This window comes from Heterodontus francisci, chromosome 48 (assembly GCF_036365525.1).
Source record: "Heterodontus francisci isolate sHetFra1 chromosome 48, sHetFra1.hap1, whole genome shotgun sequence".
NCBI lineage: Eukaryota > Metazoa > Chordata > Chondrichthyes > Heterodontiformes > Heterodontidae > Heterodontus > Heterodontus francisci.
The window spans coordinates 11140968-11161098 of NC_090418.1; the positions used below are offsets into that span (position 1 = coordinate 11140968).

The 20131-nt window shown below is 48.6% G+C and overlaps 1 protein-coding gene across 2 annotated transcripts; it reads right to left on the reverse strand.

Moving 5' to 3' along the window:
* Positions 1-417: 417 nt before the first annotated feature.
* LOC137357546 (Y-box-binding protein 2-A-like) lies at positions 418-16402 on the reverse strand. 2 transcript variants are annotated; one of them, XM_068023955.1, is made up of 9 exons: positions 16181-16402; positions 13644-13707; positions 12031-12064; positions 10084-10173; positions 8522-8641; positions 6815-7012; positions 4218-4330; positions 2893-3050; positions 418-643 (listed from the first exon to the last, which is right to left on the reverse strand). In XM_068023955.1, exons 1-9 carry the CDS (start codon positions 16239-16241, stop codon positions 630-632), a joined length of 852 nt encoding a protein of 283 aa, XP_067880056.1. In that variant the 5' UTR covers positions 16242-16402; the 3' UTR covers positions 418-629. The 2 variants fall into 2 exon arrangements, with proteins under 2 accessions (XP_067880056.1, XP_067880057.1); XM_068023956.1 differs by lacking the exon at positions 6815-7012.
* Positions 16403-20131: the final 3729 nt, after the last annotated feature.

Sequence of the window (20131 nt, forward strand, 5' to 3'; positions counted from 1 at the left end):
TAAGCTGGGGTTGTTCTTCTTGGAGCAAAGGAGATTGAGGGGAGATTTGATAAAAGGGTGTACAAGATTATGACAGGTTTAGATAAAGTAGACAAAGAATGGTTGTTCCCATTAGCTGATGGTACAAGGACTAGGGGACACAGATTGAAGGTTTTGGGCAAGAGATACCAGGGGTGAATGTGAGGAAGAACATGCAGCAGCAGGTGGCAACAGCTGACCAAAGATTGCAAAAGGAAATTGAATGGATGGCTGTACAGTGAGCAGACATGGACGCGAATGGCCTCTTTCTGCGTGTAATGACTAATTGTCACCCTCATTAAAAAAGGACAATAAGTCAATATTGAAGAAATGCTTTAAAGCGAGTGTTAAATTCTAACCAACATTCAATCATGACAGCTTCTGGAGACTTACATCGACCAAGTGAGTGTCCGCAGGCTCCGGCGTCACCGCACGTTGCGTTTTCTCCGGCCGTTGCTGTGGAAACGGTCTCCACCGAAACCGCTGGCAGTTCTTTGGTCACCTGCGCGTCTGGAAGAGCTGGGACTGAACTCGGGACAGGAGCAGCAGCAGGGGTGGTCTCTGAAGTTTCTTTAGCAGGGACGTCCAAGGCCGCACTGCCTTCAGCGGTTTTAGCCTTTTGCTCCTGTTGGGAAGGAGAGATATTTTAACAAAAAAAAAAAAAAGGTGGGCCATGGTGTCATTTGAACCTGTCCCAGGTGCAGTTCCTTCACTTAAAAAAAAAAATCACAAGAAAAAAAAAAAAGTTACCTTTTACTTAAACAAATCTCTCACCTCTTCAGGACTTCCCACTGCACTACACAGCTGAATGAAGCATTTTTGTAAAGTGCAGTCACTTGTTTTGTAGGTCAAAATGGCATGCACAGGAAGATCCCACAAACAGATGAATGAGCGGATAATCTATTTTTGGTAGCGCTGGTGGTGGGGAGGAATGTTGGCTAGGTCGCTAGATTCCCCCGATCACCACCCCCACAATACTTTGGAAAAAGTACAAATTTTCAGGCCTCTAATAAGTCACCCCTTAACCTCTTTTTTTGCCCCCCTAAAAGGGAAAAAAAAAAAAAAAAGAGCCCTGGGCTGGGCAATCTTTCCTGATAATTATACTCGAGTTTCATCCTTCTAAATCTTTCTCGCAGCTTTTCAAAAACAAAAAGGAAACCAGAACTGTTCACACTACTCAAAGTCCAACCAAAGCTCATGTACCCTTCCCAACAGTGCAACACCCAGAGAGTTGGCCTGGATTATGGTTTCAGGGCCTGGGCTTGAACCCATGACCTCCTGACTCAGAAGGAGAAAGGAGGTGGGGGGGGGGGGGGGGGGGGGTGGAAAACGGCAGAGACAAGCTGACGCTTCAGCCAATAAGTGGCACAGTGCCAAGTCGTGCAAACCAAAAAAATGCCCAACGTTCAATCCTCAGCCTGCTGCTAGTTAGTTGCTCATGCCTACAGCAGTGCCAGAAGGGAAGCCAGCAAGCCTTGGGGAGCAACAGGGATAGAGGCGAAGGAGGAGACAAGTAGTACCCAGAGTTGACATTGAACACTGCGCTCCCCCAGTAGCAATCCAACATCTATTACAGGCGGACACAAACCAACTTGGGCAAGATAGAGTGTTCCAAGACAGATCAGTGCTTCAGTGTAGCATAGAATCATTCAGCACAGAAGGTGACCATTCGGCCCACTGTGCCTGTACCAACCCTTTGAAGAGAGCTATCCAATTAGTCTCTGCCCCTATTCCCACTCTCTCCAATTTAACCAATTCCCTTTTGAAAGTTACTATTGAATCGGCATCCACTGCCCTTTCAGGCAGTGCATTCCAGATCACAACTCAAAAAAAAAACCTCATCTCCCCCTCTGACTCTTTTGCCAATTAATTACCTTAAACCTCTGTCCCTCTGGTTACCGACCCCCCTGCCAGTGGAAACAGTTTCTCCTCATTTATTTTATCAAGATCACTCAAATTTTGAACACCTCAATCTCCCCTTAACCCTCCCTGCTCCAAGAAGGAACAATCCCAGCTTCTCCAGTCTCTCCACATTACGGTACCATTCTAGTCAATCAAAAAACAAAACTGCAGATGCTGGAAATAGGAAATAAAAACAAAAAAGTGCTGGAAACACTCAGCAGGTCTGGTAGCATCTCTGGAGAGAGAAAAACAGTGGACGTTTCAGGGCGATGCCCTTTCAGCAGAACCACTCCAGTAAATCTCCTGCACACCATCGCCAAGAACTGGGCATCCTTCCCAAGGTGTGGTGTCCAGAATTGGACACCATTCTCCAGCTGGGGCCTGACTGGAACACAGGAGCAGGAATTCAGCCCATCGAGCCCGATGGAGATTAATAAAAGCTCATCACTTTGTAGTCCATGCTTCTATTTATAAAGCCCAAGAATCGCAACATTCTTTTTTCCCCCCCCCCCCAAAAGAAAAACGTGGAGAGTTTGCAAATTATGACTAAATCAAAAAGAAACAGGCTTACTGATCCCAAAGGGTATTGGAAACGTGAAAGACTTTCTTCACCCCACCCCACACACCAAAAGACTGCGTCAACTGGAAATTCCAAAGAGATTTTTGTTGGGTATTACAAGTTAAAGAACAGAGGCAGGTGGTCGGAGTCAAGATACAGATCAGCTACAACTAACCGAATGGCGGACCAGGTTTGACTGGCTGAATGGCCTCCTCCAGTCCTTAACCTTAAAAAAAAAAGAGCTGTTGTGTGATTGAACAAGTCATTAGGTTCAAGAGGGCAGTGGGGGTAGAGCCAGAAAGAGCGCGTGCGCACACACACACACAAAAAAAAAAGAGCACAGAAATCGCGAGCGAGGGCGCAGAAGCAAAGAAAAGACGGAGACCGCGTGCGCATGCCGAGCGTAAACTCACCTCGGTGTTGGCTTGCTCCGGTGCTGGCGCGTTCGGCCTGCGGCGGAAGAACGGGCGGCGGAATCGGCGGCGTGGCGGGGAGCGGCTGATCTGCCTTCGGATCCTGGTTCTCGTCAGGCGTGCCCGGCGCCTCCTGCTGCTGTGGGCGGAATGGACGCCTGAGAGAGAAAGGGACAGCGCCAGAGATTAACCATCAATGGGGGAGGGGGGGGAGGGGGGGCGCCACGGAAACAGCTGGCACAACCAACCGACCCGTCGCCTCAACGCGGGACAAGCAAGCTGTTATTCACCTTTAAAATTGGAACTGCTGCCCCTCCACCCGTCGCGCGCCCCCCCCCCCCACCCCCCCATCCCTGCGCTCGCTGACCGACACCGGCTCCCAATCAAGTAACACCTCAACTTTAAAACTCTCACCCTCCTTTTCAAATCCCTCCACGGCCTTGCCCCCACTCCTCCCCATCTCTGCAACCTCCCACAACCCTCCGAGCTCAGCAATACATCCAGATTCCAACTGCTCCACCATGGCTGCCATCGAGGGGGAAGAGGGGATGGCATTTACCAGGAGACTGGGAGTAGGAATGGGGTTGATGAGCTGTGGAATCCTAGTGATTCCTCCACTTTTAGATGAGCAGGAACTTCCTCCAGTTACAGTTTGGGAAAAGTGACGCTATTGTTTTCCGGTCCCCACTCTGTTCATCCCCTCTCCCTGGGCCCCCCTGCCTGTGGCTAAACCAGACAGTTTGCAACATTGGCGTTCGATTTGACCCGAGCCGAGCTCCCCACAGCATAGCCTTTCCCATCGCTCCGCAATTGGTGGCCACGCCTTCATCCCTCCAGGCCCTAAACTCCAGAATTGCCTCCCTGAACTGCTCCACGTCTTGCCCAAAACCTACCTCCGAGCAAGGTTTTGGGCACGCGTCCCAATATCTCATGCGGATCGGTGTCAAATTTCTGTCTGATAAACGCTCCTGCGAAGCGCCCTGGGACGTTTTAGTATGCCAAGGGCGCCATCTAAATGCAGTGCGTTGGTGCAGTAAAACGTCCTAAAAGTGCTGACGAGTTTACATGCGATGGGCGGGGTGGGGAGCATGGGTGGGAAAGACACTCCCCATTATTTGGGAAAATATAAAAGCCTTAGATGAACAGCTACCTACACGGGAAATCAAAGAAGTCTGACCTACGCGAGTGTTATTAGTAACCAAAACGACTGGCGCAAGTGTCCCGGCAGTCGGTGACTGACGCCGCAGGGTTGTCCTGTGGGGTGCTCTCGTCGGAGGCCGAGGCCTACAAGATGGAAGGTTCCAGTCGCCGATTCATCACATTACCTGCGAAACTGGGGTCTGGGCCTCGCCCCTGGAGCCCCGCGTTGGCTTGGCTGCTGCGACTGGGCCTGCTCAGAGTCCGGCAATGGCTCTTTGTTCTCAGATACCTCATCTCCCTGAAAAAGAAAAGCAAGCTTGGAACTTGAACACACGTGAACTAGGAACAGGAGAGGGGCCAGGCCAAGCCTGCTCCGCCATTCAATAAGATCATGGCTGATCTGGTTGTAACCTCGACTCCACATTCCCGCCTACCCCCAATAACCTTCCACCCCCTTATCAAAAATCTATCTACCTCTGCCTTAAAAATATTCAAAGACTTTGCTTCCACCACCTATTGAGGAAGGGAATTCACGACCCTCAAAATTTCTCCTCATCTCGGTCTTAAATGGGCAACCCCTTATTTTTAAACAGTGACCCCTGGTTCTAGATTCTCCCACAAGGGGAAACATCCTTTCCACATCCACCCTGTCAAGACCCCTCAGAATTTAACACGTTTCAATCAAGTCGCCTCTTACTCGTCTGAACTCCAGCGGATACAAGCCGAGCCTGTCCAATCTTTCCTCGCAAGACAATTCGCCTATTCGAGGTATTAGTCTGGTAAACCTTCTCTGAACTGCTTCTAGTGCAGTTACATCCTTCCTTAAATAAAGACAACCAGTACTGTACATGAATACTCTCTCAGGTGACCGGGAGTTTCATAGGATCTGAGCACCACCTCATCTGATAACTCAGCTGCACTTCAGTAACTGATCTTGCACCACTCGGTTAAACCGACCCATCTGCCTGCACTCTAAGATTTAGAGATACAGCACTGAAACAGGCCCTTCGGCCCACCGAGTCTGTGCCGACCATTAACCACCCATTTATACTAATCCTACACTAATCCCATATTTCTACCACATCCCCACCTGTCCCTATATTTCCCTACCACCTACCTATACTAGGGGCAATTTATAATGGCCAATTTACCTATCAACCTGCAAGTCTTTTGGCTTGTGGGAGGAAACCGGAGCACCCGGAGGAAACCCACGCAGACACAGGGAGAACTTGCAAACTCCGCACAGGCAGTACCAGGAATCGAACCCGGGTCGCTGGAGCCGTGAGGCTGCGGTGCTAACCACTGCGCCACTGTCACATTTATTTTATTGCAGTTAGCGGTTTCAGCAACATGCAGGAGACAGGAGATGCTGGAATGGTTCTCCTTACAACAGAGGAGATTCAGGGAGGTTTAAATCGAGGTGTTCAAAATCAAAAAGGGTTTTGCTAAGTGAGTAAATAGGGACGGTTTCCAGTGGCAGGAGGGTCGGTAACTAGAGGGACGCGGATTGAAGATAATTGGCAAAAGAACCTGAGGGGAAGATGAGGAGAACTTAATTTTCAAAAACCCGGCGAGATGTTGAGATCTGGAATTCGCTGCCCGAAAGGTGGAAGCAGATTCAATAGTAACTTTCAAAAAAAAAAAAGGGGAATTGCATAAATACTTGAACGCAAAAAAAAAATTGCAGGGGTGGGGGGGGGGGGGGAAAGAAAGGACAGGGGAGTGCGACTTAATTGAATCGCTCTTTCAAAGAGACACAATGGCCTGAATGACCTCTCTCTGTGCTTGCATCAGTCTAGAAACCAACTGCAGAGTGCCCACTCACTTTTTTTTTTTTAAAAAGTGATGAAGTGCAGCAATTGCCAGAGGATAAAATCAGCTGGGAGCCGGAAATTAGGCCCCTGCTTTATAATCTGGGGAGGTCAGGTTAGCCAAGTCATGGTGGACCCAGCCCTGCCCCCACCTACCAAAACAAACATCTCCGCTAAAGCCAACCAGCTCAGCACAAACCGAGGATTGGATACAAGGCCTTCCCTGGTCTCTGTGGCTCAGGCCGTTAGAACGAACGCAAGTCAACAGGCAGCCCGACAAGCATTCGAGCTTCCGTTCGAAGAGGCAATCCAGCACGCAATCCCTCCACGTTCCCTTTAGGAGCAGAGCGAGGCCTAGTTAGGCCTCGAGGCAGAAACTCGGGTAGGTTGCTGAGGTGGAGAGCGCTTCATGTCACATCTGGCAATCTGTACACAAGGCAAATGGCCCCCCTTATACCGAGCAAGGACTCTTTTCTCATAGCACAGATGATTCTCAATCTATAAAACCTTACAGAGTAGTGAGGGGGGGGGGCGGGGGGAGGAAAAAAAAAAAAGGGTGAAGGAGCCTTTAATACGCCCAGTCCCACCACACAGTAATCCACTGTTGCTAGGATACAGTTCCAAAGGCAGCAACCCCTCAAAGAGGCTAATCATTCCACGCAAGTCAAAGGCAGCAGTCAGGGGCAGGAATATCCTAGTGGATTATATGACCACCACTCGACTGCAGATTCTGAGGTGAATTATGAAGAACCCAACTCGAGCAGCACCCCTTCCCTTCCCCCCGCCCTCTCCTCACTTCAGAAGCAGCCAGAAAAGCTGCTCTCTCTCTCTTTAGGTGGGCCAGAGAGGGGACAAGTAGTAGTAAGGCTTCAACAGCGAATAGTAGGCCCAACCACACCCATTCAATGGCTCACGAGCAACATTCAAAAACCCAACTACTAGAAAAAAAAAAGCAGCAATGGGTGACTCACGCTAACCACCGTCACCTCCCCGTCTTGCGGAGAGGCCTGAGGCCTAGGCCGGCGCCGAAACCGGCTTCGGTAAAAGTAAGGAGGCGGGAGACGCCGGCGTTGATCAGGGGCTCGTTGCTGGCCGTCGCCCGCCTCCGTCGAGACCACCTGCCCGTCGCCAGAACTTTCTGCTGGCTCCCGCATCACCGACTGGTCATCCTGCAAAGAGCAGAAGGTCAAGAACAGTTGGCGGGGGGGGAAAAATCAACCCACCCACAAGGAGGAGAAAATGAAACAGCCTCCAGGTCTACATCTACTGCTTCACCCATCAGTGTGGAGCAGGTTGGAAATGGGAGTGGATCAGTCCCATCATGTTCGGAACACTCCCGGGCAGGTACTGCATGGGGGTTGGATACAGAGTAAAGCTCCCTCAACACTGTCCTCAAACACTCACTGGCCTATGGGCAGCAGCCTGAACCCACAGAGAGGCAGGGAGAGTTCCAGAGGCGTGGGATGTGAACTCACATAGCAGAGGTGGGAGGTACCCCAGCCCCTGCCTACACAGGAGACAAAAAAAATGTTTTATTTTTTTTTTTAAAAAACGAGTTACGTATTTTCTTTAAGAAACTGATTTGGAGCTGAATGAGGCAGCAAATGAAAGCTACAGCAAGGCGAGAGCACGAGAGCTCCACTTCGGTCAGGCCCTTGACATGACCGCAGATACATCCGTCATTCCCCCGCTCTCTTAAAAACTTCAGAATTAGATCAAACCACAATCTTTCTTCCTTCCCCCACCAGTCATCAATTCTCCACCCCAACTGGGCTGTTGCCCCACAGGGACTAATCATCCTCAACCACGGCACCCACGAGGCTATTCAACTTCAAGATGCTGCACAGTAGACGTGAAAATAAGATTTGTCGGGATGAGAGTACATGGAGAAGTTATAACGATCAGAAAAGTGAGTGTTCAGGCTGGAGCCCTTCAACGAGAGAATGTTGAGGGGGGACCAGATCAAAGTCTTCACAATTATCAAAGGGTTCAACAGGGATGACGTAAAGACAATGTTTCCACCTGTGGGGGGGGGGGGGGAAAGACCAGAACTAGGGGGTCATCAATATAAGACAGTCACTAATAAATCCAATGGGGAAATCCGGAGAAACCTCTTTCCCCAGAGAGTGGTGAGAATGTGGAACTCGCTCCCACAGGGAGTGGTTGAGGTGAAGTGTCGATACATTTAAGGGGAAGCTGGATAAACACATGAGGGAGAAAGGAATAGAAGGATGTGCTGATAGGGTGAGATGGAGAGGGGGTGGGGGGAGGCTCGTGTGGAGCATAAACATCAGCACGGAGCAGATGGGCCGAATGGCCTAGCTCTCTGCTGTACATTCTATGCAACCAGAGCTGAGCTCAAACAACAACCTCCATGCTCACTCATGCAAGTCAACAGAAATGACAGCATTCAGGTCTCAGAATACTGATGACGTTATCCCCCCTAGATACAGGCAGAGCCCACATGCATTCCCCCTTCCCCCTCCCCAACTCCAAATCCAGATCAATATAGGAATTGAACTCAGAATGGTACAGCACAGAAGGAGGCCATTCAGCCCATCCCGTCTCTGGCAGGCTAGTCCAGAACCGTAAGCACACCACAGCACCCTTCACAAGGTGGGCACCAGACCCATTAAAAATGCTTTAGTGTTGGGCGCCATGCGTGGAAAGTCTCTTACCTGGGCCACAGCACCTCGACGCCTGAAGTATCCCCTGCGGAACCGGCGGCGGTTCGGAGCGTATCGACTGCCTTTCACTGGAACTCCGCCGGGGCCACTCACGTTCGCGGCCTCTGCTCCCTGCTTGGCAAAGAGCACATTGAGAGAGACAGACAGACAGAGACTCAAACCCTCACCACCACCACTTGCCCGGGCTCCGTGAAAGCAATCGCGTCCCCTCTTGCATTTGGTGGTACACCACGTAGAGGGGAGGTCCAGAGGCCGAGCTGACCTCTTGTTGATAGTTAGTGGGGGAGGTGGGTGGAAGGGGCAGTAAAGGACCCTTTCTGCTGCGGGGCAGAACCACGCAGATTCCGAAACGCCCAACCGCAACCAGGACAGACAGACTTGCATTTCTGCAGCACCGTTCTTGACCCCAGTACATCCCAGAGTGCTGCACAGCCAATGACGCACCGCCACTGTTCTAAGTGTAGGAAAACGCAGCAGCCAACGTGTGCACAGCAAGATCCCACAAACGCGAAAACGACCAGTTCGATTATTTTTCAAATTCTCAAGGCATGCTGGTTAAGGGACGAATATTGGTCCCAGGGGAGAACACCCCTGTTCTTCCTCCACTAGCGACATGGGGTCTTGTGAATCCAACTGGGGGGGGGGGGGGGGGGAGGGAAAAGGGCAGGGCTTCAGTTTAACATCCAATCCCCAAAAGACAGCGCCTCCAACAGTGCAGCACGGGGAGCGTCGGCCGCTCAAATCACCGGAATGGGATTTGAGCTCGCGTCTGCCTGACTCGGAGGCGAGAGGGGGCGACCCGCATGGAGGTGCTGGGGGAACAGAGGGGAGTGGGAGAGGCAGGGCTCAGCTTGCTGACCACCATCCACACTACCCCCTAAATGGGTACACGTACACCGAAATAGTGCAAGTCGTGGTCAAATAGCCGAGCGGCTTTCTCCATCCAGGTAGAGTCCACTGGAATGAGATGCTATTGACAATCTGCAAGAGCTGTACCCCACATCGCATGGCCATAAAGGGGGAATAAGAGCACAGCTGGATTTTTTTCTTCCCTCCTGCCCTGCATCCACACCTCCTGAACCCCTCAAAAACCACTCCATCACCCAAGGTGGCCAGGGGGTCTGCTGGAACCCAAGACCTGGGCAATTACAACATTCATGAAGCTCGACACCACCCAGGACAGAGCAGCCCACTCACATTGGTGACCTCCACTAACCCCGACTCCCCCGCCCCCACAACCGTCACCATGCTCAAAAAAACAACATCCTCCCAACACCGGCGCACCCCAGCTGCAGTGGCCTCAATCAAGTGGACGTCCTCACAGGGCAACCTGGGACAGCACCTCCCCTCCCCATCTTCTCCCCACCTCGCCTGCCACTTCTCTGCCTCATGCTAGGGTAGATCAGGCAGCCACGATGCCCACCACAGTCAAATGGCGGAATACAGCGGAATAGCCCGCCAGGATTGAGACATGGCCACGGAACGACGGCACCCCCCTACCCTCCAAAAACAAAAAGGAGTTAGAAAAAAAAAAAAAAAAATGGAAAATTTACCTTCTCGCCCTCGACCACGTCAAACTCCACAATCTCCCCGTCTCCGACGCTGCGTAGGTACTTGCGAGGATTGTTTTTCTTGATGGCAGTCTGCCAGGGTTTGCAGAGAGACAGCAGAAAGTCAATAACGCAGCATTGCCCAACAAGCTTCCTGCCAGCCAACAGAACCTAACCCTGGCACCCAGCCTAGAGAGCAAGTCGCTGGCCCCAAGGTCAACTCCTTCTCCGTGTACACAGAACATTACACAAAAAAAAAAAAAAAACTTGTTTTTGCAGACTTTCACGAGAGTTGTGCAAACCCTTACCGGGGTAGACAACAACTACCACCAACATTAAAATAACACCTTTAACGGAGGATAAAAATGCCCTGAGGCACTGCACAGGTGCATGGACAAAAATCTGACACTGAGCCAAGCATGGGAATTAGGGGAAAGTTGTCAAAAGCCTGGTCAAAGACAGATTTTAAGGAGCGATTCAAAGTAGGAGCCCGGGCAGCCGAAGGCATGGCCGCCAATGGTGGAGCGATGGGAATCGGGGGGATGGTCAAGAGGCTGGAATTGCAGGAGCGCAGAGATGGGAAGGGGTGAGGCCATGGATAGATTTGAACACAAGTGACAATTTTAATTGAGGCATTGCCAGACCGGGAGCCAATGTTGGTCAGCGGGCACAGGGGTTGATGAGTGAACAGGACTTGGCACGAGTTCGGAAAAAGGGGCAGTCTTTTCCGACGAGCTCAACTTTCGAGGGTGGAAGATGAGGCGCGGGACTGGAATAGGACAGGTTACAACAGAGGGCAACAGGCGGTAGATCCACCATGCGATGCATAGGCAGCGGATGTCACCAAACTATTTGACTTCAAGAGTCATCACAGCCAATCCCCATCCTCTCTGTACCCTGTACACTGGCACATACTTTCCAGTGGGAATTACTGGAGAATAGCTAGGAGCAGAAACCCTCGCTCCAAATCCAACAATTCCCCTCATTGCAATAATCTAGGCCAATGTATCAGGGCCGTATGAGGGAGTGCCACATTGCTAGAGGCACCGTTCTCCAGGAGAGAGGTCAAAGTTGAGCACACCCACTTCTGCCGTGACTCAAAGCAGATTGACAAGATCCCATGGCACTGCGCAGATGAGAACTGGGGAGTTTCCCCCCAGTGCCCTGGCCAGCAGGGAGGAAAACAACCTTGGACTAACCAGGTCATCTCAGTCCTGCCTTATGGGAGAACACTTATGTGCAAAATGGCTGCACATTTAGCAAGGATGCCCCAAGAGGAAGAGACCCCACCAAACTGGAGGCCCCTTCACTGGGTCTGTGTTTGTCAGCTGTGAGCCAGGCTTGGGGGATCAATAGGGGGCAGAACATTCTCCCAGCTGGCTGGGCCAGGATGAGGGGGGCGGGGGGGAAAAAGCAAGACCAGGAGAAAAGGAGGATGGGCAGTTGAAATACTCAGGACACAAGGAGCACATTAATAATAAAATCAACCATAAAAAATGTTTATTTCAAAACCAGAGATGCTAGCGCTGTGGAATAGAATGTGAAGCCACACAGCTTCATCAAACACTCCCAGGACAGGTACAGCACGGTGGTTAGATACAGAGTAAAACTCCCTCTACACTGTCCCCATCAAACAGAGTTAGACAGTTCTAAACTGCTTTACCTGTACTGCTTGCCTGCCACATTCCTTTCCTCTCACCGCCCAGGCCCCCACAACCCCACTTGCCAACTAACTACCTTGTGTTAAAGAGGAGTTTACCACTCTTTTCTGCTAGGGTGGTTTAGGTATCTGGGAGAGATGACGGAGATGTCCCCAAGTTTATTTTACACAGGAGAAGCCTTAACACTAGGCCCAAAAGGCCAGTGCCCAATCTGACCACACAGGTCATTGAGTAACCTTGGAGATAAAAAGCCAGCAACACAGTAAAGAGGGTGCACTTTAAACCATACCTGGTGAACAAACACATCCTCTTTCGTGTCATTCCTAGAAGAGAGGGAAAAGAATGGAAAAGCAGAGTAAGCTCACACACGAGAATGAATTTTCTGGAGCGTCTCTCAACTCCAGCACGCCCTGAAAGCACTTCATAGCCACCGGAGTTACTTTTGAAGTGTAGTAATGTGGGGAAAACGCAGCAGCCAATTTTCACACAGCAAGATCCCACAAACAGAAATGACAAATGACTGAAATTCTTTTTTTAAAAATTATTACTAAGAAGTGATATTGCTTGAAGGATAATTATTGGCCTCAGGACACTCGGGGGGGGGGGGGGGGGGGCGTAGGGGCGGATTGCCCCAGTCTTCTTCCAAATAGCAGCTCTGGGTATTTTTACAACTCACTGGCAGGGGGTGCAGACAGGGGGGGCAGGGGGGCCTCTGTTTAACGTCTCACCCGAACGTCGGCACCTCAGACAGCGCAGCACCCAAGGTTGCGTGCGCACGTCTTGGGAGTGGGACTTGACCCACATCCTAACACCGGTGCGGCGGGGGGGGGGGAAAGATTGCAAGAAAGGACTACCCACTGAGTCATGGCTGGCAATTAACAGCATGAAAAATAAAGAGGGGCCTAGCTCAGAGCTTGAGCCTGCAGATGCCAGCTTATTGGGTGTCGATACATTTAACGGAAAGCTGGATAAACAGAGGGAGAAAGGAATAGGTGGTTATACTGATGGTGATAGGAGCAGAAACACCAGCATAGATTAGTTGGGCCGAATGGCCTGTTTCTGTGCTGTATATACTATGCAGTCAGATGTTTCTAGTGGGACAGCTCTGCCCCAGAGAACCAGTAGCATCCCGCCCACAGGTACCAAGTGAGTCACTCAGGAAGAGTTCCCCCACATGGCTGAGTGGGTAAAGAATTTAGTCAATGAGGAACTGAGCCATACCAGGCCAAGACAGTCTGCCAAGATCCCAGACCCACAACAAGTTCGCCTATCTCAGCCAGAAAGCAGGTGGAGAGGGGTTAAAATTGGCCTTGGTATTCTTGAAAGGAAAATTAAAAAAAAGATCAAAACCTTCTAGCCAATTGCTCATACAAGAGTTCCTGGGCATGACGGGAGAGACCAGGATAGGCAATGGGCCCAGATACGTGCCAGCACCCTGTCCCATCCTATTCGGAACAGGAGGTGGCCATTCAGCCCCTCGAGCCCGTCCTGCCATTCAACAAGTTCATGGCTGATCTGTGACCAAACTCCATACACCCACCTTTGCCCCATGCCCCTCAATACCATTGCTTAACAAAAAAAAAAAAAAATCTAATCAACCTCAGTTTTAAAATTAATTGATCCAGCATCAACTGCCATTTGCGGCAGAGAGTTCCAAGCATCTACCACCCTTTGCGTGAAGAAGCGTTTCCTAATTTCACTCCTGAAAAGGTCGGGCTCCAATTTCTAGACTATGCGCCCATCCAGTGGAATTGGTTTCCTCTCGGTCTACCCCGTTCATTCCCCTTAATATCTTGGTCTATTTAAAAAGATGAAGAACCGTGGAACAGTTTTCAGCACCTAAGGGAAGAGTGGAGAAAGGAATCTGGGACTGTCGAAGAGGGGAAGATGATAAAAAGTTACCTGTTAATGAACCCATAGCCATTTCGAACATTAAACCACTTCACAGTACCAAGAACACTGGTGGCTGCAATATGCAAGAGAAAGGTAGAGGACAGAAAAAGAGTTAGGACAACAGGATTAAGACAAATCATTTTTTCCCTGTAGGGTACTTCACAAAGATATTTTCCCCCAACAATTCACAATCAATGCTCTCCAGAAAGCGAGTGAGAGAGCAGAGGCTCAGAATGAGGCAGGCTACTTACAAGAGAGGTCAAGCTAATAGAGGCATTAAATAAGAGGGGAGAAAAAACAAAACGAGGAATCTTTATTCACAGAGCACTTTTCAACATCTCAGGGCATCCTAACGTACTTTTGAAGAAGTGCAATCACTGTTGTAATAGAGGGAACCCCGAAGCCAATTCGTGCAGAGCAAGTTCCCACAGGTATCATTTTTGTTTGTTTTTTTTTTAAAGAACGAACCCAATCGGACGGTGTGTTTCAGCGACTGCAGTTGCAAAGCACAATTTATTGATTGCAAGGCGTATGTATGCAATGGGGCTCCAGTAGTGTAGCGGTTGCATTACTGGACTAGTAAGCCAGAGACCGCGAGTTCAAATCCCATCACTGCAGTTTGAGAATTTGAATGGGGGTCTTAAAAATCTGGAAGTTGACAGGAAAAGTCTATTGTTGTAAAAACCCCAACTGGTTCACCAATGTCCTTTAGGGAAGCAAACTGGCTGTTCTCATTTGGTCTGGTCCTACACAAATGCACTCACTGATGCCACCTCACTGGAAAGTGGAATCGAGCTGGTTCCTCAATCACGATCTTATCAAATGGGACAACAGACTTGTGGGGGCGATGCCCTACCCCTGCTCCTATTGTTTCATTATGTTCAACACGCCCGAATTCAGAACAAAAAAAAAAAATCCACCAAGACCTATACAAACCATCTCATAACCCATCACATTTACAGGTCCCTGATGGGAACAGCCAATAGTTACAGGGGAGGGGAAGGGGGTGACTAGCTTTCTGCCATCAGTCTGTGGTCTCATCTGTGCCCTGAAAAAAAAACAGCTGTAAAAAAAGAGCATGCAGTGCCCATCAGTACACTGGAGGCTTGCTGTGACCAAAGAGTACTGCATGGAATAGCGTGTCCGGTTGCAGTGTAGAAAACTAAAATAATAACGTAGCAAGATTCTGTCTATTGGTTTAAATCAGATTGTGAGATTTTATTAGTTGCACTTCTTTGCGAGGGGACATTTGTGGAATTGCCTGGGCCTACAAAAATAGGCTGAGGACGTCGCACAGGCCCAGCAGCCATCTTGTAAAAAGACACCCTCCATTCACCCAATCACATGGCTGTGTTGCAATTGTCATGTGACCAAGTCATTTGTCAAGGGCCCGACCATGGCTTTTAAAGCACAATTTTGTGTCAGTGAGCTGCTTCAAGTGACTCAGATTAATCTTATAATCAGCAATTCAGAAATCGTTTGAAACTAAAGGTCATGGAGTTATGCCAGAGGTCTGGAATCTCCCCGTGCCTATTTTTCAAATGTGAACAAAGAAAAAGAAGATTAAGCTAAGCCAATAACTAAAGATAATTAAGATTGTAATCTACTAGATTTCCCCAACACCAGAAAACTCAAGGATACTATACTTGGATTTCTTCAGGGCCCTGTTCCACATAAGCCACAGAATCACCAAGACCCAACCCCTAAGCAGTAACTCACTCCCAGGTACCCATTGTACAGCATGTGAGCACTGGGAAACAATATCAACTGGAATAAGTCAGTAAATGTAGGGATTAGAGACGTGCATTTAACCCCCTTCCCAAGCCAGTTGCACCACGTACAGATCACTGGCAACCTTACAGCAGGATTAAGTTGTACCCCTCAAAATCATGAGCACAGATAGGAGCTTGTCTGTTAAAGAGGTTACAAATCTCAATGGCTGAGATTGCTCCAACAAGATTGGGGGTGGAGAGAGGTGAGAAAGGAAATAAAAATATCTACATATTCTTAAATCACCAGCCCCACCTAACCCACCTCCCTTACTACTTGGAGCACCTCTGTTTACCCCCCAAAATAAAAGGAATCTCCCCCATCAACCAACACCCTTAAATCAGGGCATTAGAGTGTAAGGTCACTTTAAGAAGGAAAAAGACACACCAGCAAAGCAAAGTTCACCTTATTCAAACACAAACGGGATTCAGAAACATAGCAAAGAACTAAAACATCACCTTCAGTCAGGAATAAAATTTTAAAATACTTTTAAAAATAAAGTTAACACATTTAATGGAAAACTTACAAAGTCGATACCTGCACAGCGTAGCCTTAAAACTTTATTTAAAAAAAGTTTAAAAAAAAATATGTTTTTTGTTGTTGACAGAGTGTTCAAAACTTTTTGTTTATATCAAGTGCTTAAAACAATTGAAAAAGTGGTTAAACTTTAAAGGCCTCCTCCAAGGAATAAAATATTTCTCTTCCTCCTATAGCCCAGCTGGGCAACTTGGAATTCATCTTTTATTCCCTACCCCTCTACATTTTTTTTTTCCTACCGAGTACTTTCTTTTCCACAGTACTGGGGCTTCTTTCAGTCTGAATCTCCGCCTCACTCATTGCTCTGGCTCCGGTGGAGAGTATCCTGTGAGCCGGCACTACTGTGCAAACTCAGTATCGAAGCCTATTTAGTCGCTTCGATTTAAAGGCCTCTTTCCGCAGGCTGCTGAACTCAACCCCGAACACTTGTCAAACTTTCAGCCAACTTTTCTAAAGTCCGCGGCCAGAGGGCGGGGCCGGCCAGCCGAGCCGCGCCCCTATTGGCCGCCCTGTAATTAACATGCTCGCTCCCATTGGCCGAAACCGCCCCCGCGGTAAAACTTTTCTTCTTCAAATGAGAAATTAACACAAAGTTTAAAATAAGAAAATTGCTGGAATTATTTTCCCTTTTCTCTTATAATTTGAAAGTTTTTTTTTTAAAAAGGTAATACTTATTAAATTCACTTCGAGGTTGCATTTGTGGCTCTCTTGTTCACACCTTCTCTGCACATCATTTTCTACCGAGTCTATATCATGGAATCAGAATATCATAAATCATAGAGCATGGGAGGAGGCTATTCAGCCCATCGTGTCCGTGCAGGCTGCAAAGAACCATCCATCCGAATCCAACCTTCCAGCTCTTAGTCCATAGCCTTGTAGGTTGCGGCACTTCAAGAGTATAGACAAGTACTTTTTAAATGTTATGAGGGTTTCTGCCTTTACCACTCTTTCAGGCAGCGAGTTCCAGATCCCCACCACCTTCTGGGTGACAAAACATCCCCTTGAATTCCCACTAAACCTCCTATCTCATACCCTAAATCTATGCCCTAATTATGGACCCCTCAACCATAATAGTACCTTCCTATCCACTCTGTCTAGACCCCTCATAATTTTAAACACTTCAATTAGAGTCATAGAGTTGTACAGCACAGAAACAGGCCCTTCGGCCCATCATGTCCGTACCGTCAAGCACCTATCTATTCTAATCCCATTTTTCCAGCACTTGGCCCGTAGCCTTGTAAGCTATGGTGTTTCAAGTGCTCATCTAAATACTTCTTAAATGTTGTGAGGGTTCCTGCCTCTACCACCTCTTCAGGCAGTGCGTTCCAGACACTCCAGCTGTGGCCTAACTCATGTTTTCGACAGTTTTATAGCATAACCTCCCAGCTCTTACATTCCTATTTAATATCTCCAGTTCTCCAGTTTGATGGCATCTTTTCCTCAGGCTCCCGAACGCAACCCCAAACACTTGGTTGAAAGACCCTTTTCAAATGGATTAGTAAGTTCAGACCCCACCTATGGCCCCACCCCCACAATTCGCAATTGTAATGGATCAGACTCAAGATATGAAAGTGCTGCAGGTATTTGCTCCCTGTGATACTCTCAATGCTCCTCCACGCGTGCTCCCCTCCTGGGTAAAACAGCTAGCCAACTCTGCACTGCACGTGTGGCAGTTGCAATCCTGGCCCGCACTTTTGCATTATTTTGTAGACCTTCCCCCAGAAAGTCTCGATGGACCCCCAGTTGAAGAACCACTGGTCTGCAGCATGGAAACAGGCCATTCGGCCCATCTGCTCCGTGCTGGTGTTTATGCTGCACACGAGCCTCCTCCCACCCCCTGCTTCATCTCACCCTATCACCATATCCTTCTATTCCTTTCTCCCTCGTGTGTTTATCCAGCTTCCCCTTAAATGTATCGGCGCCGTTCACCTCAACCACTCCCTGTGGGAGCGAGTTCCACATTCTCACCACTCTCTGGGTACTACAAAAATAATTTGTATTTATATAGCACCTTCAATGCAATAAAACATCCCAAGGTGCTTCACAGTAGCGTTGTAAAGCATAATATGACACAGGGTGCCATATCAAGAGATATCAGGACAGGTGACCAAAGGCTTGGTTAAAGAGGGAGATTTTAAGGAGCGTCTTAAAGGAATTAGAATTAGAACATTACAGCGCAGTACAGGCCCTTCGGCCCTCGATGTTGCGCCGACGTGTGAAACCATCTGACCTACACTATTCCATTTTCATCCATATGTCTATCCAATGACCACTTAAATGCCCTTAAAGTTGGCGAGTCTACTACTGTTGCAGGCAGGGCGTTCCACGCCCCTACTAGTCTCTGAGTAAAGAAACTACCTCTGACATCTGTCCTATATCTATCACCCCTCAACTTAAAGCTATGTCCCCTCGTGTTTGCCATCACCATCCGAGGAAAAAGACTCTCACTATCCACCCTATCCAACCCTCTGATTATCTTATATGTCTCTATTAAGTCACCTCTCCTCCTCCTTCTCTCCAACGAAAACAACCTCAAGTCCCTCAGCCTTTCCTCGTAAGACCTTCCCTCCATACCAGGCAACATCCTAGTAAATCTCCTCTGCACCCTTTCCATAGCTTCCACATCCTTCCTATAATGCGATGACCAGAACTGCACGCAATACTCCAGGTGCGGTCTCACCAGAGTTTTGTACAGCTGCAGCATGACCTCGTGGCTCCGAAACTCGATCCCCCTACTAATAAAAGCTAACACACCATATGCCTTCTTAACAGCCCTATTAACCTGGGTAGCAACCTTCAGGGATTTATGCACCTGGACACCAAGATCTCTCTGTTCATCTACACTACCAAGAATCTTCCCATTAGCCCAGTACTCTGCATTCCTGTTACTCCTTCCAAAGTGAATCACCTCGCACTTTTCCGCATTAAACTCCATTTGCCATCTCTCAGCCCAGCTCTGCAGCCTATCTATGTCCCTCTGTACCCTACAACATCCTTCGGCACTATCCACAACTCCACCTACCTTAGTGTCATCCGCAAATTTACTAACCCACCCTTCTACACCCTCTTCCAGGTCATTTATAAAAATGACAAACAGCAGTGGCCCCAAAACAGATCCTTGCGGTACACCACTAGTAACTAAACTCCAGGATGAACATTTGCCATCAACCACCACCCTCTGTCTTCTTTCAGCTAGCCAATTTCTGATCCACAGCTCTAAATCACCTTCAACCCCATACTTCCGTATTTTCTGCAATAGCCTACCGTGGGGAACCTTATCAAACGCCTTACTGAAATCCATATACACCACATCCACTGCTTTACCCTCATCCACCTGTTTGGTCACCTTCTCGAAAAACTCAATAAGGTTTGTGAGGCACGACCTACCCGTCACAAAACCGTGCTGACTATCACTAATGAACTTATTATTTTCAAGATGATTATAAATCCTGTCTCTTATAACCTTTTCCAACATTTTACCCACAACCGAAGTAAGGCTCACAGGTCTATAATTACCAGGGCTGTCTCTACTCCCCTTCTTGAACAAGGGAACAATATTTGCTATCCTCCAGTCTTCTGGCACTATTCCTGTCGACAATGACGACATAAAGATCAAGGACAAGGGCTCTGCAATCTCCTCCCTAGCTTCCCAGAGAATCCTAGGATAAATCCCATCTGGCCCAGGGGACTTATCTATTTTCACACTTTCCAAAATTGATAACACCTCCTCCTTGTGAACCTCAATCCCATCTAGCCTAGTAGCCTGAATCTCAGTATTCTCCTCGACAAGATTTTCTTTCTCTACTGTAAATACTGACGCAAAATATTCATTTAACACTTCCCCTACCTCCTCTGATTCCACACACAACTTCCCACTACTATCCTTGATTGGCCCTAATCTAACTCTAGTCATTCTTTTATTCCTGATATACCTATAGAAAGCCTTAGGGTTTTCCCTGATCCTATCCGCCAATGACTTCTCGTGTCCTCTCCTTGCTCTTCTTAGCTCTCCCTTTAGATCCTTCCTGGCTAGCTTGTAACTCTCAAGCGCCCTAACTGAGCCTTCACGTCTCATCCTAACATAAGCCTTCTTCTTCCCCTTGACAAGCGCTTCAACTTCTTTAGTAAACCACGGCTCCCTCGCTCGACAACTTCCTCCCTGCCTCACAGGTACATACTTATCAAGGACA

Coding starts and splice junctions, on each gene's coding strand:
- LOC137357546 (XM_068023955.1), bottom strand. CDS start 16,241: ATGAGTGAGGCGGAGATTCAGACTGAAAGAAGCCCCAGTACTGTGGAA. Junction 13,708..16,180: donor TGTGGAAAAGAAAGTACTCG/GTAGGAAAAAAA, acceptor TGCATATTGCAG/CCACCAGTGTTCTTGGTACT. Junction 10,174..12,030: donor AGGATGTGTTTGTTCACCAG/GTATGGTTTAAA, acceptor AAACCCTGGCAG/ACTGCCATCAAGAAAAACAA.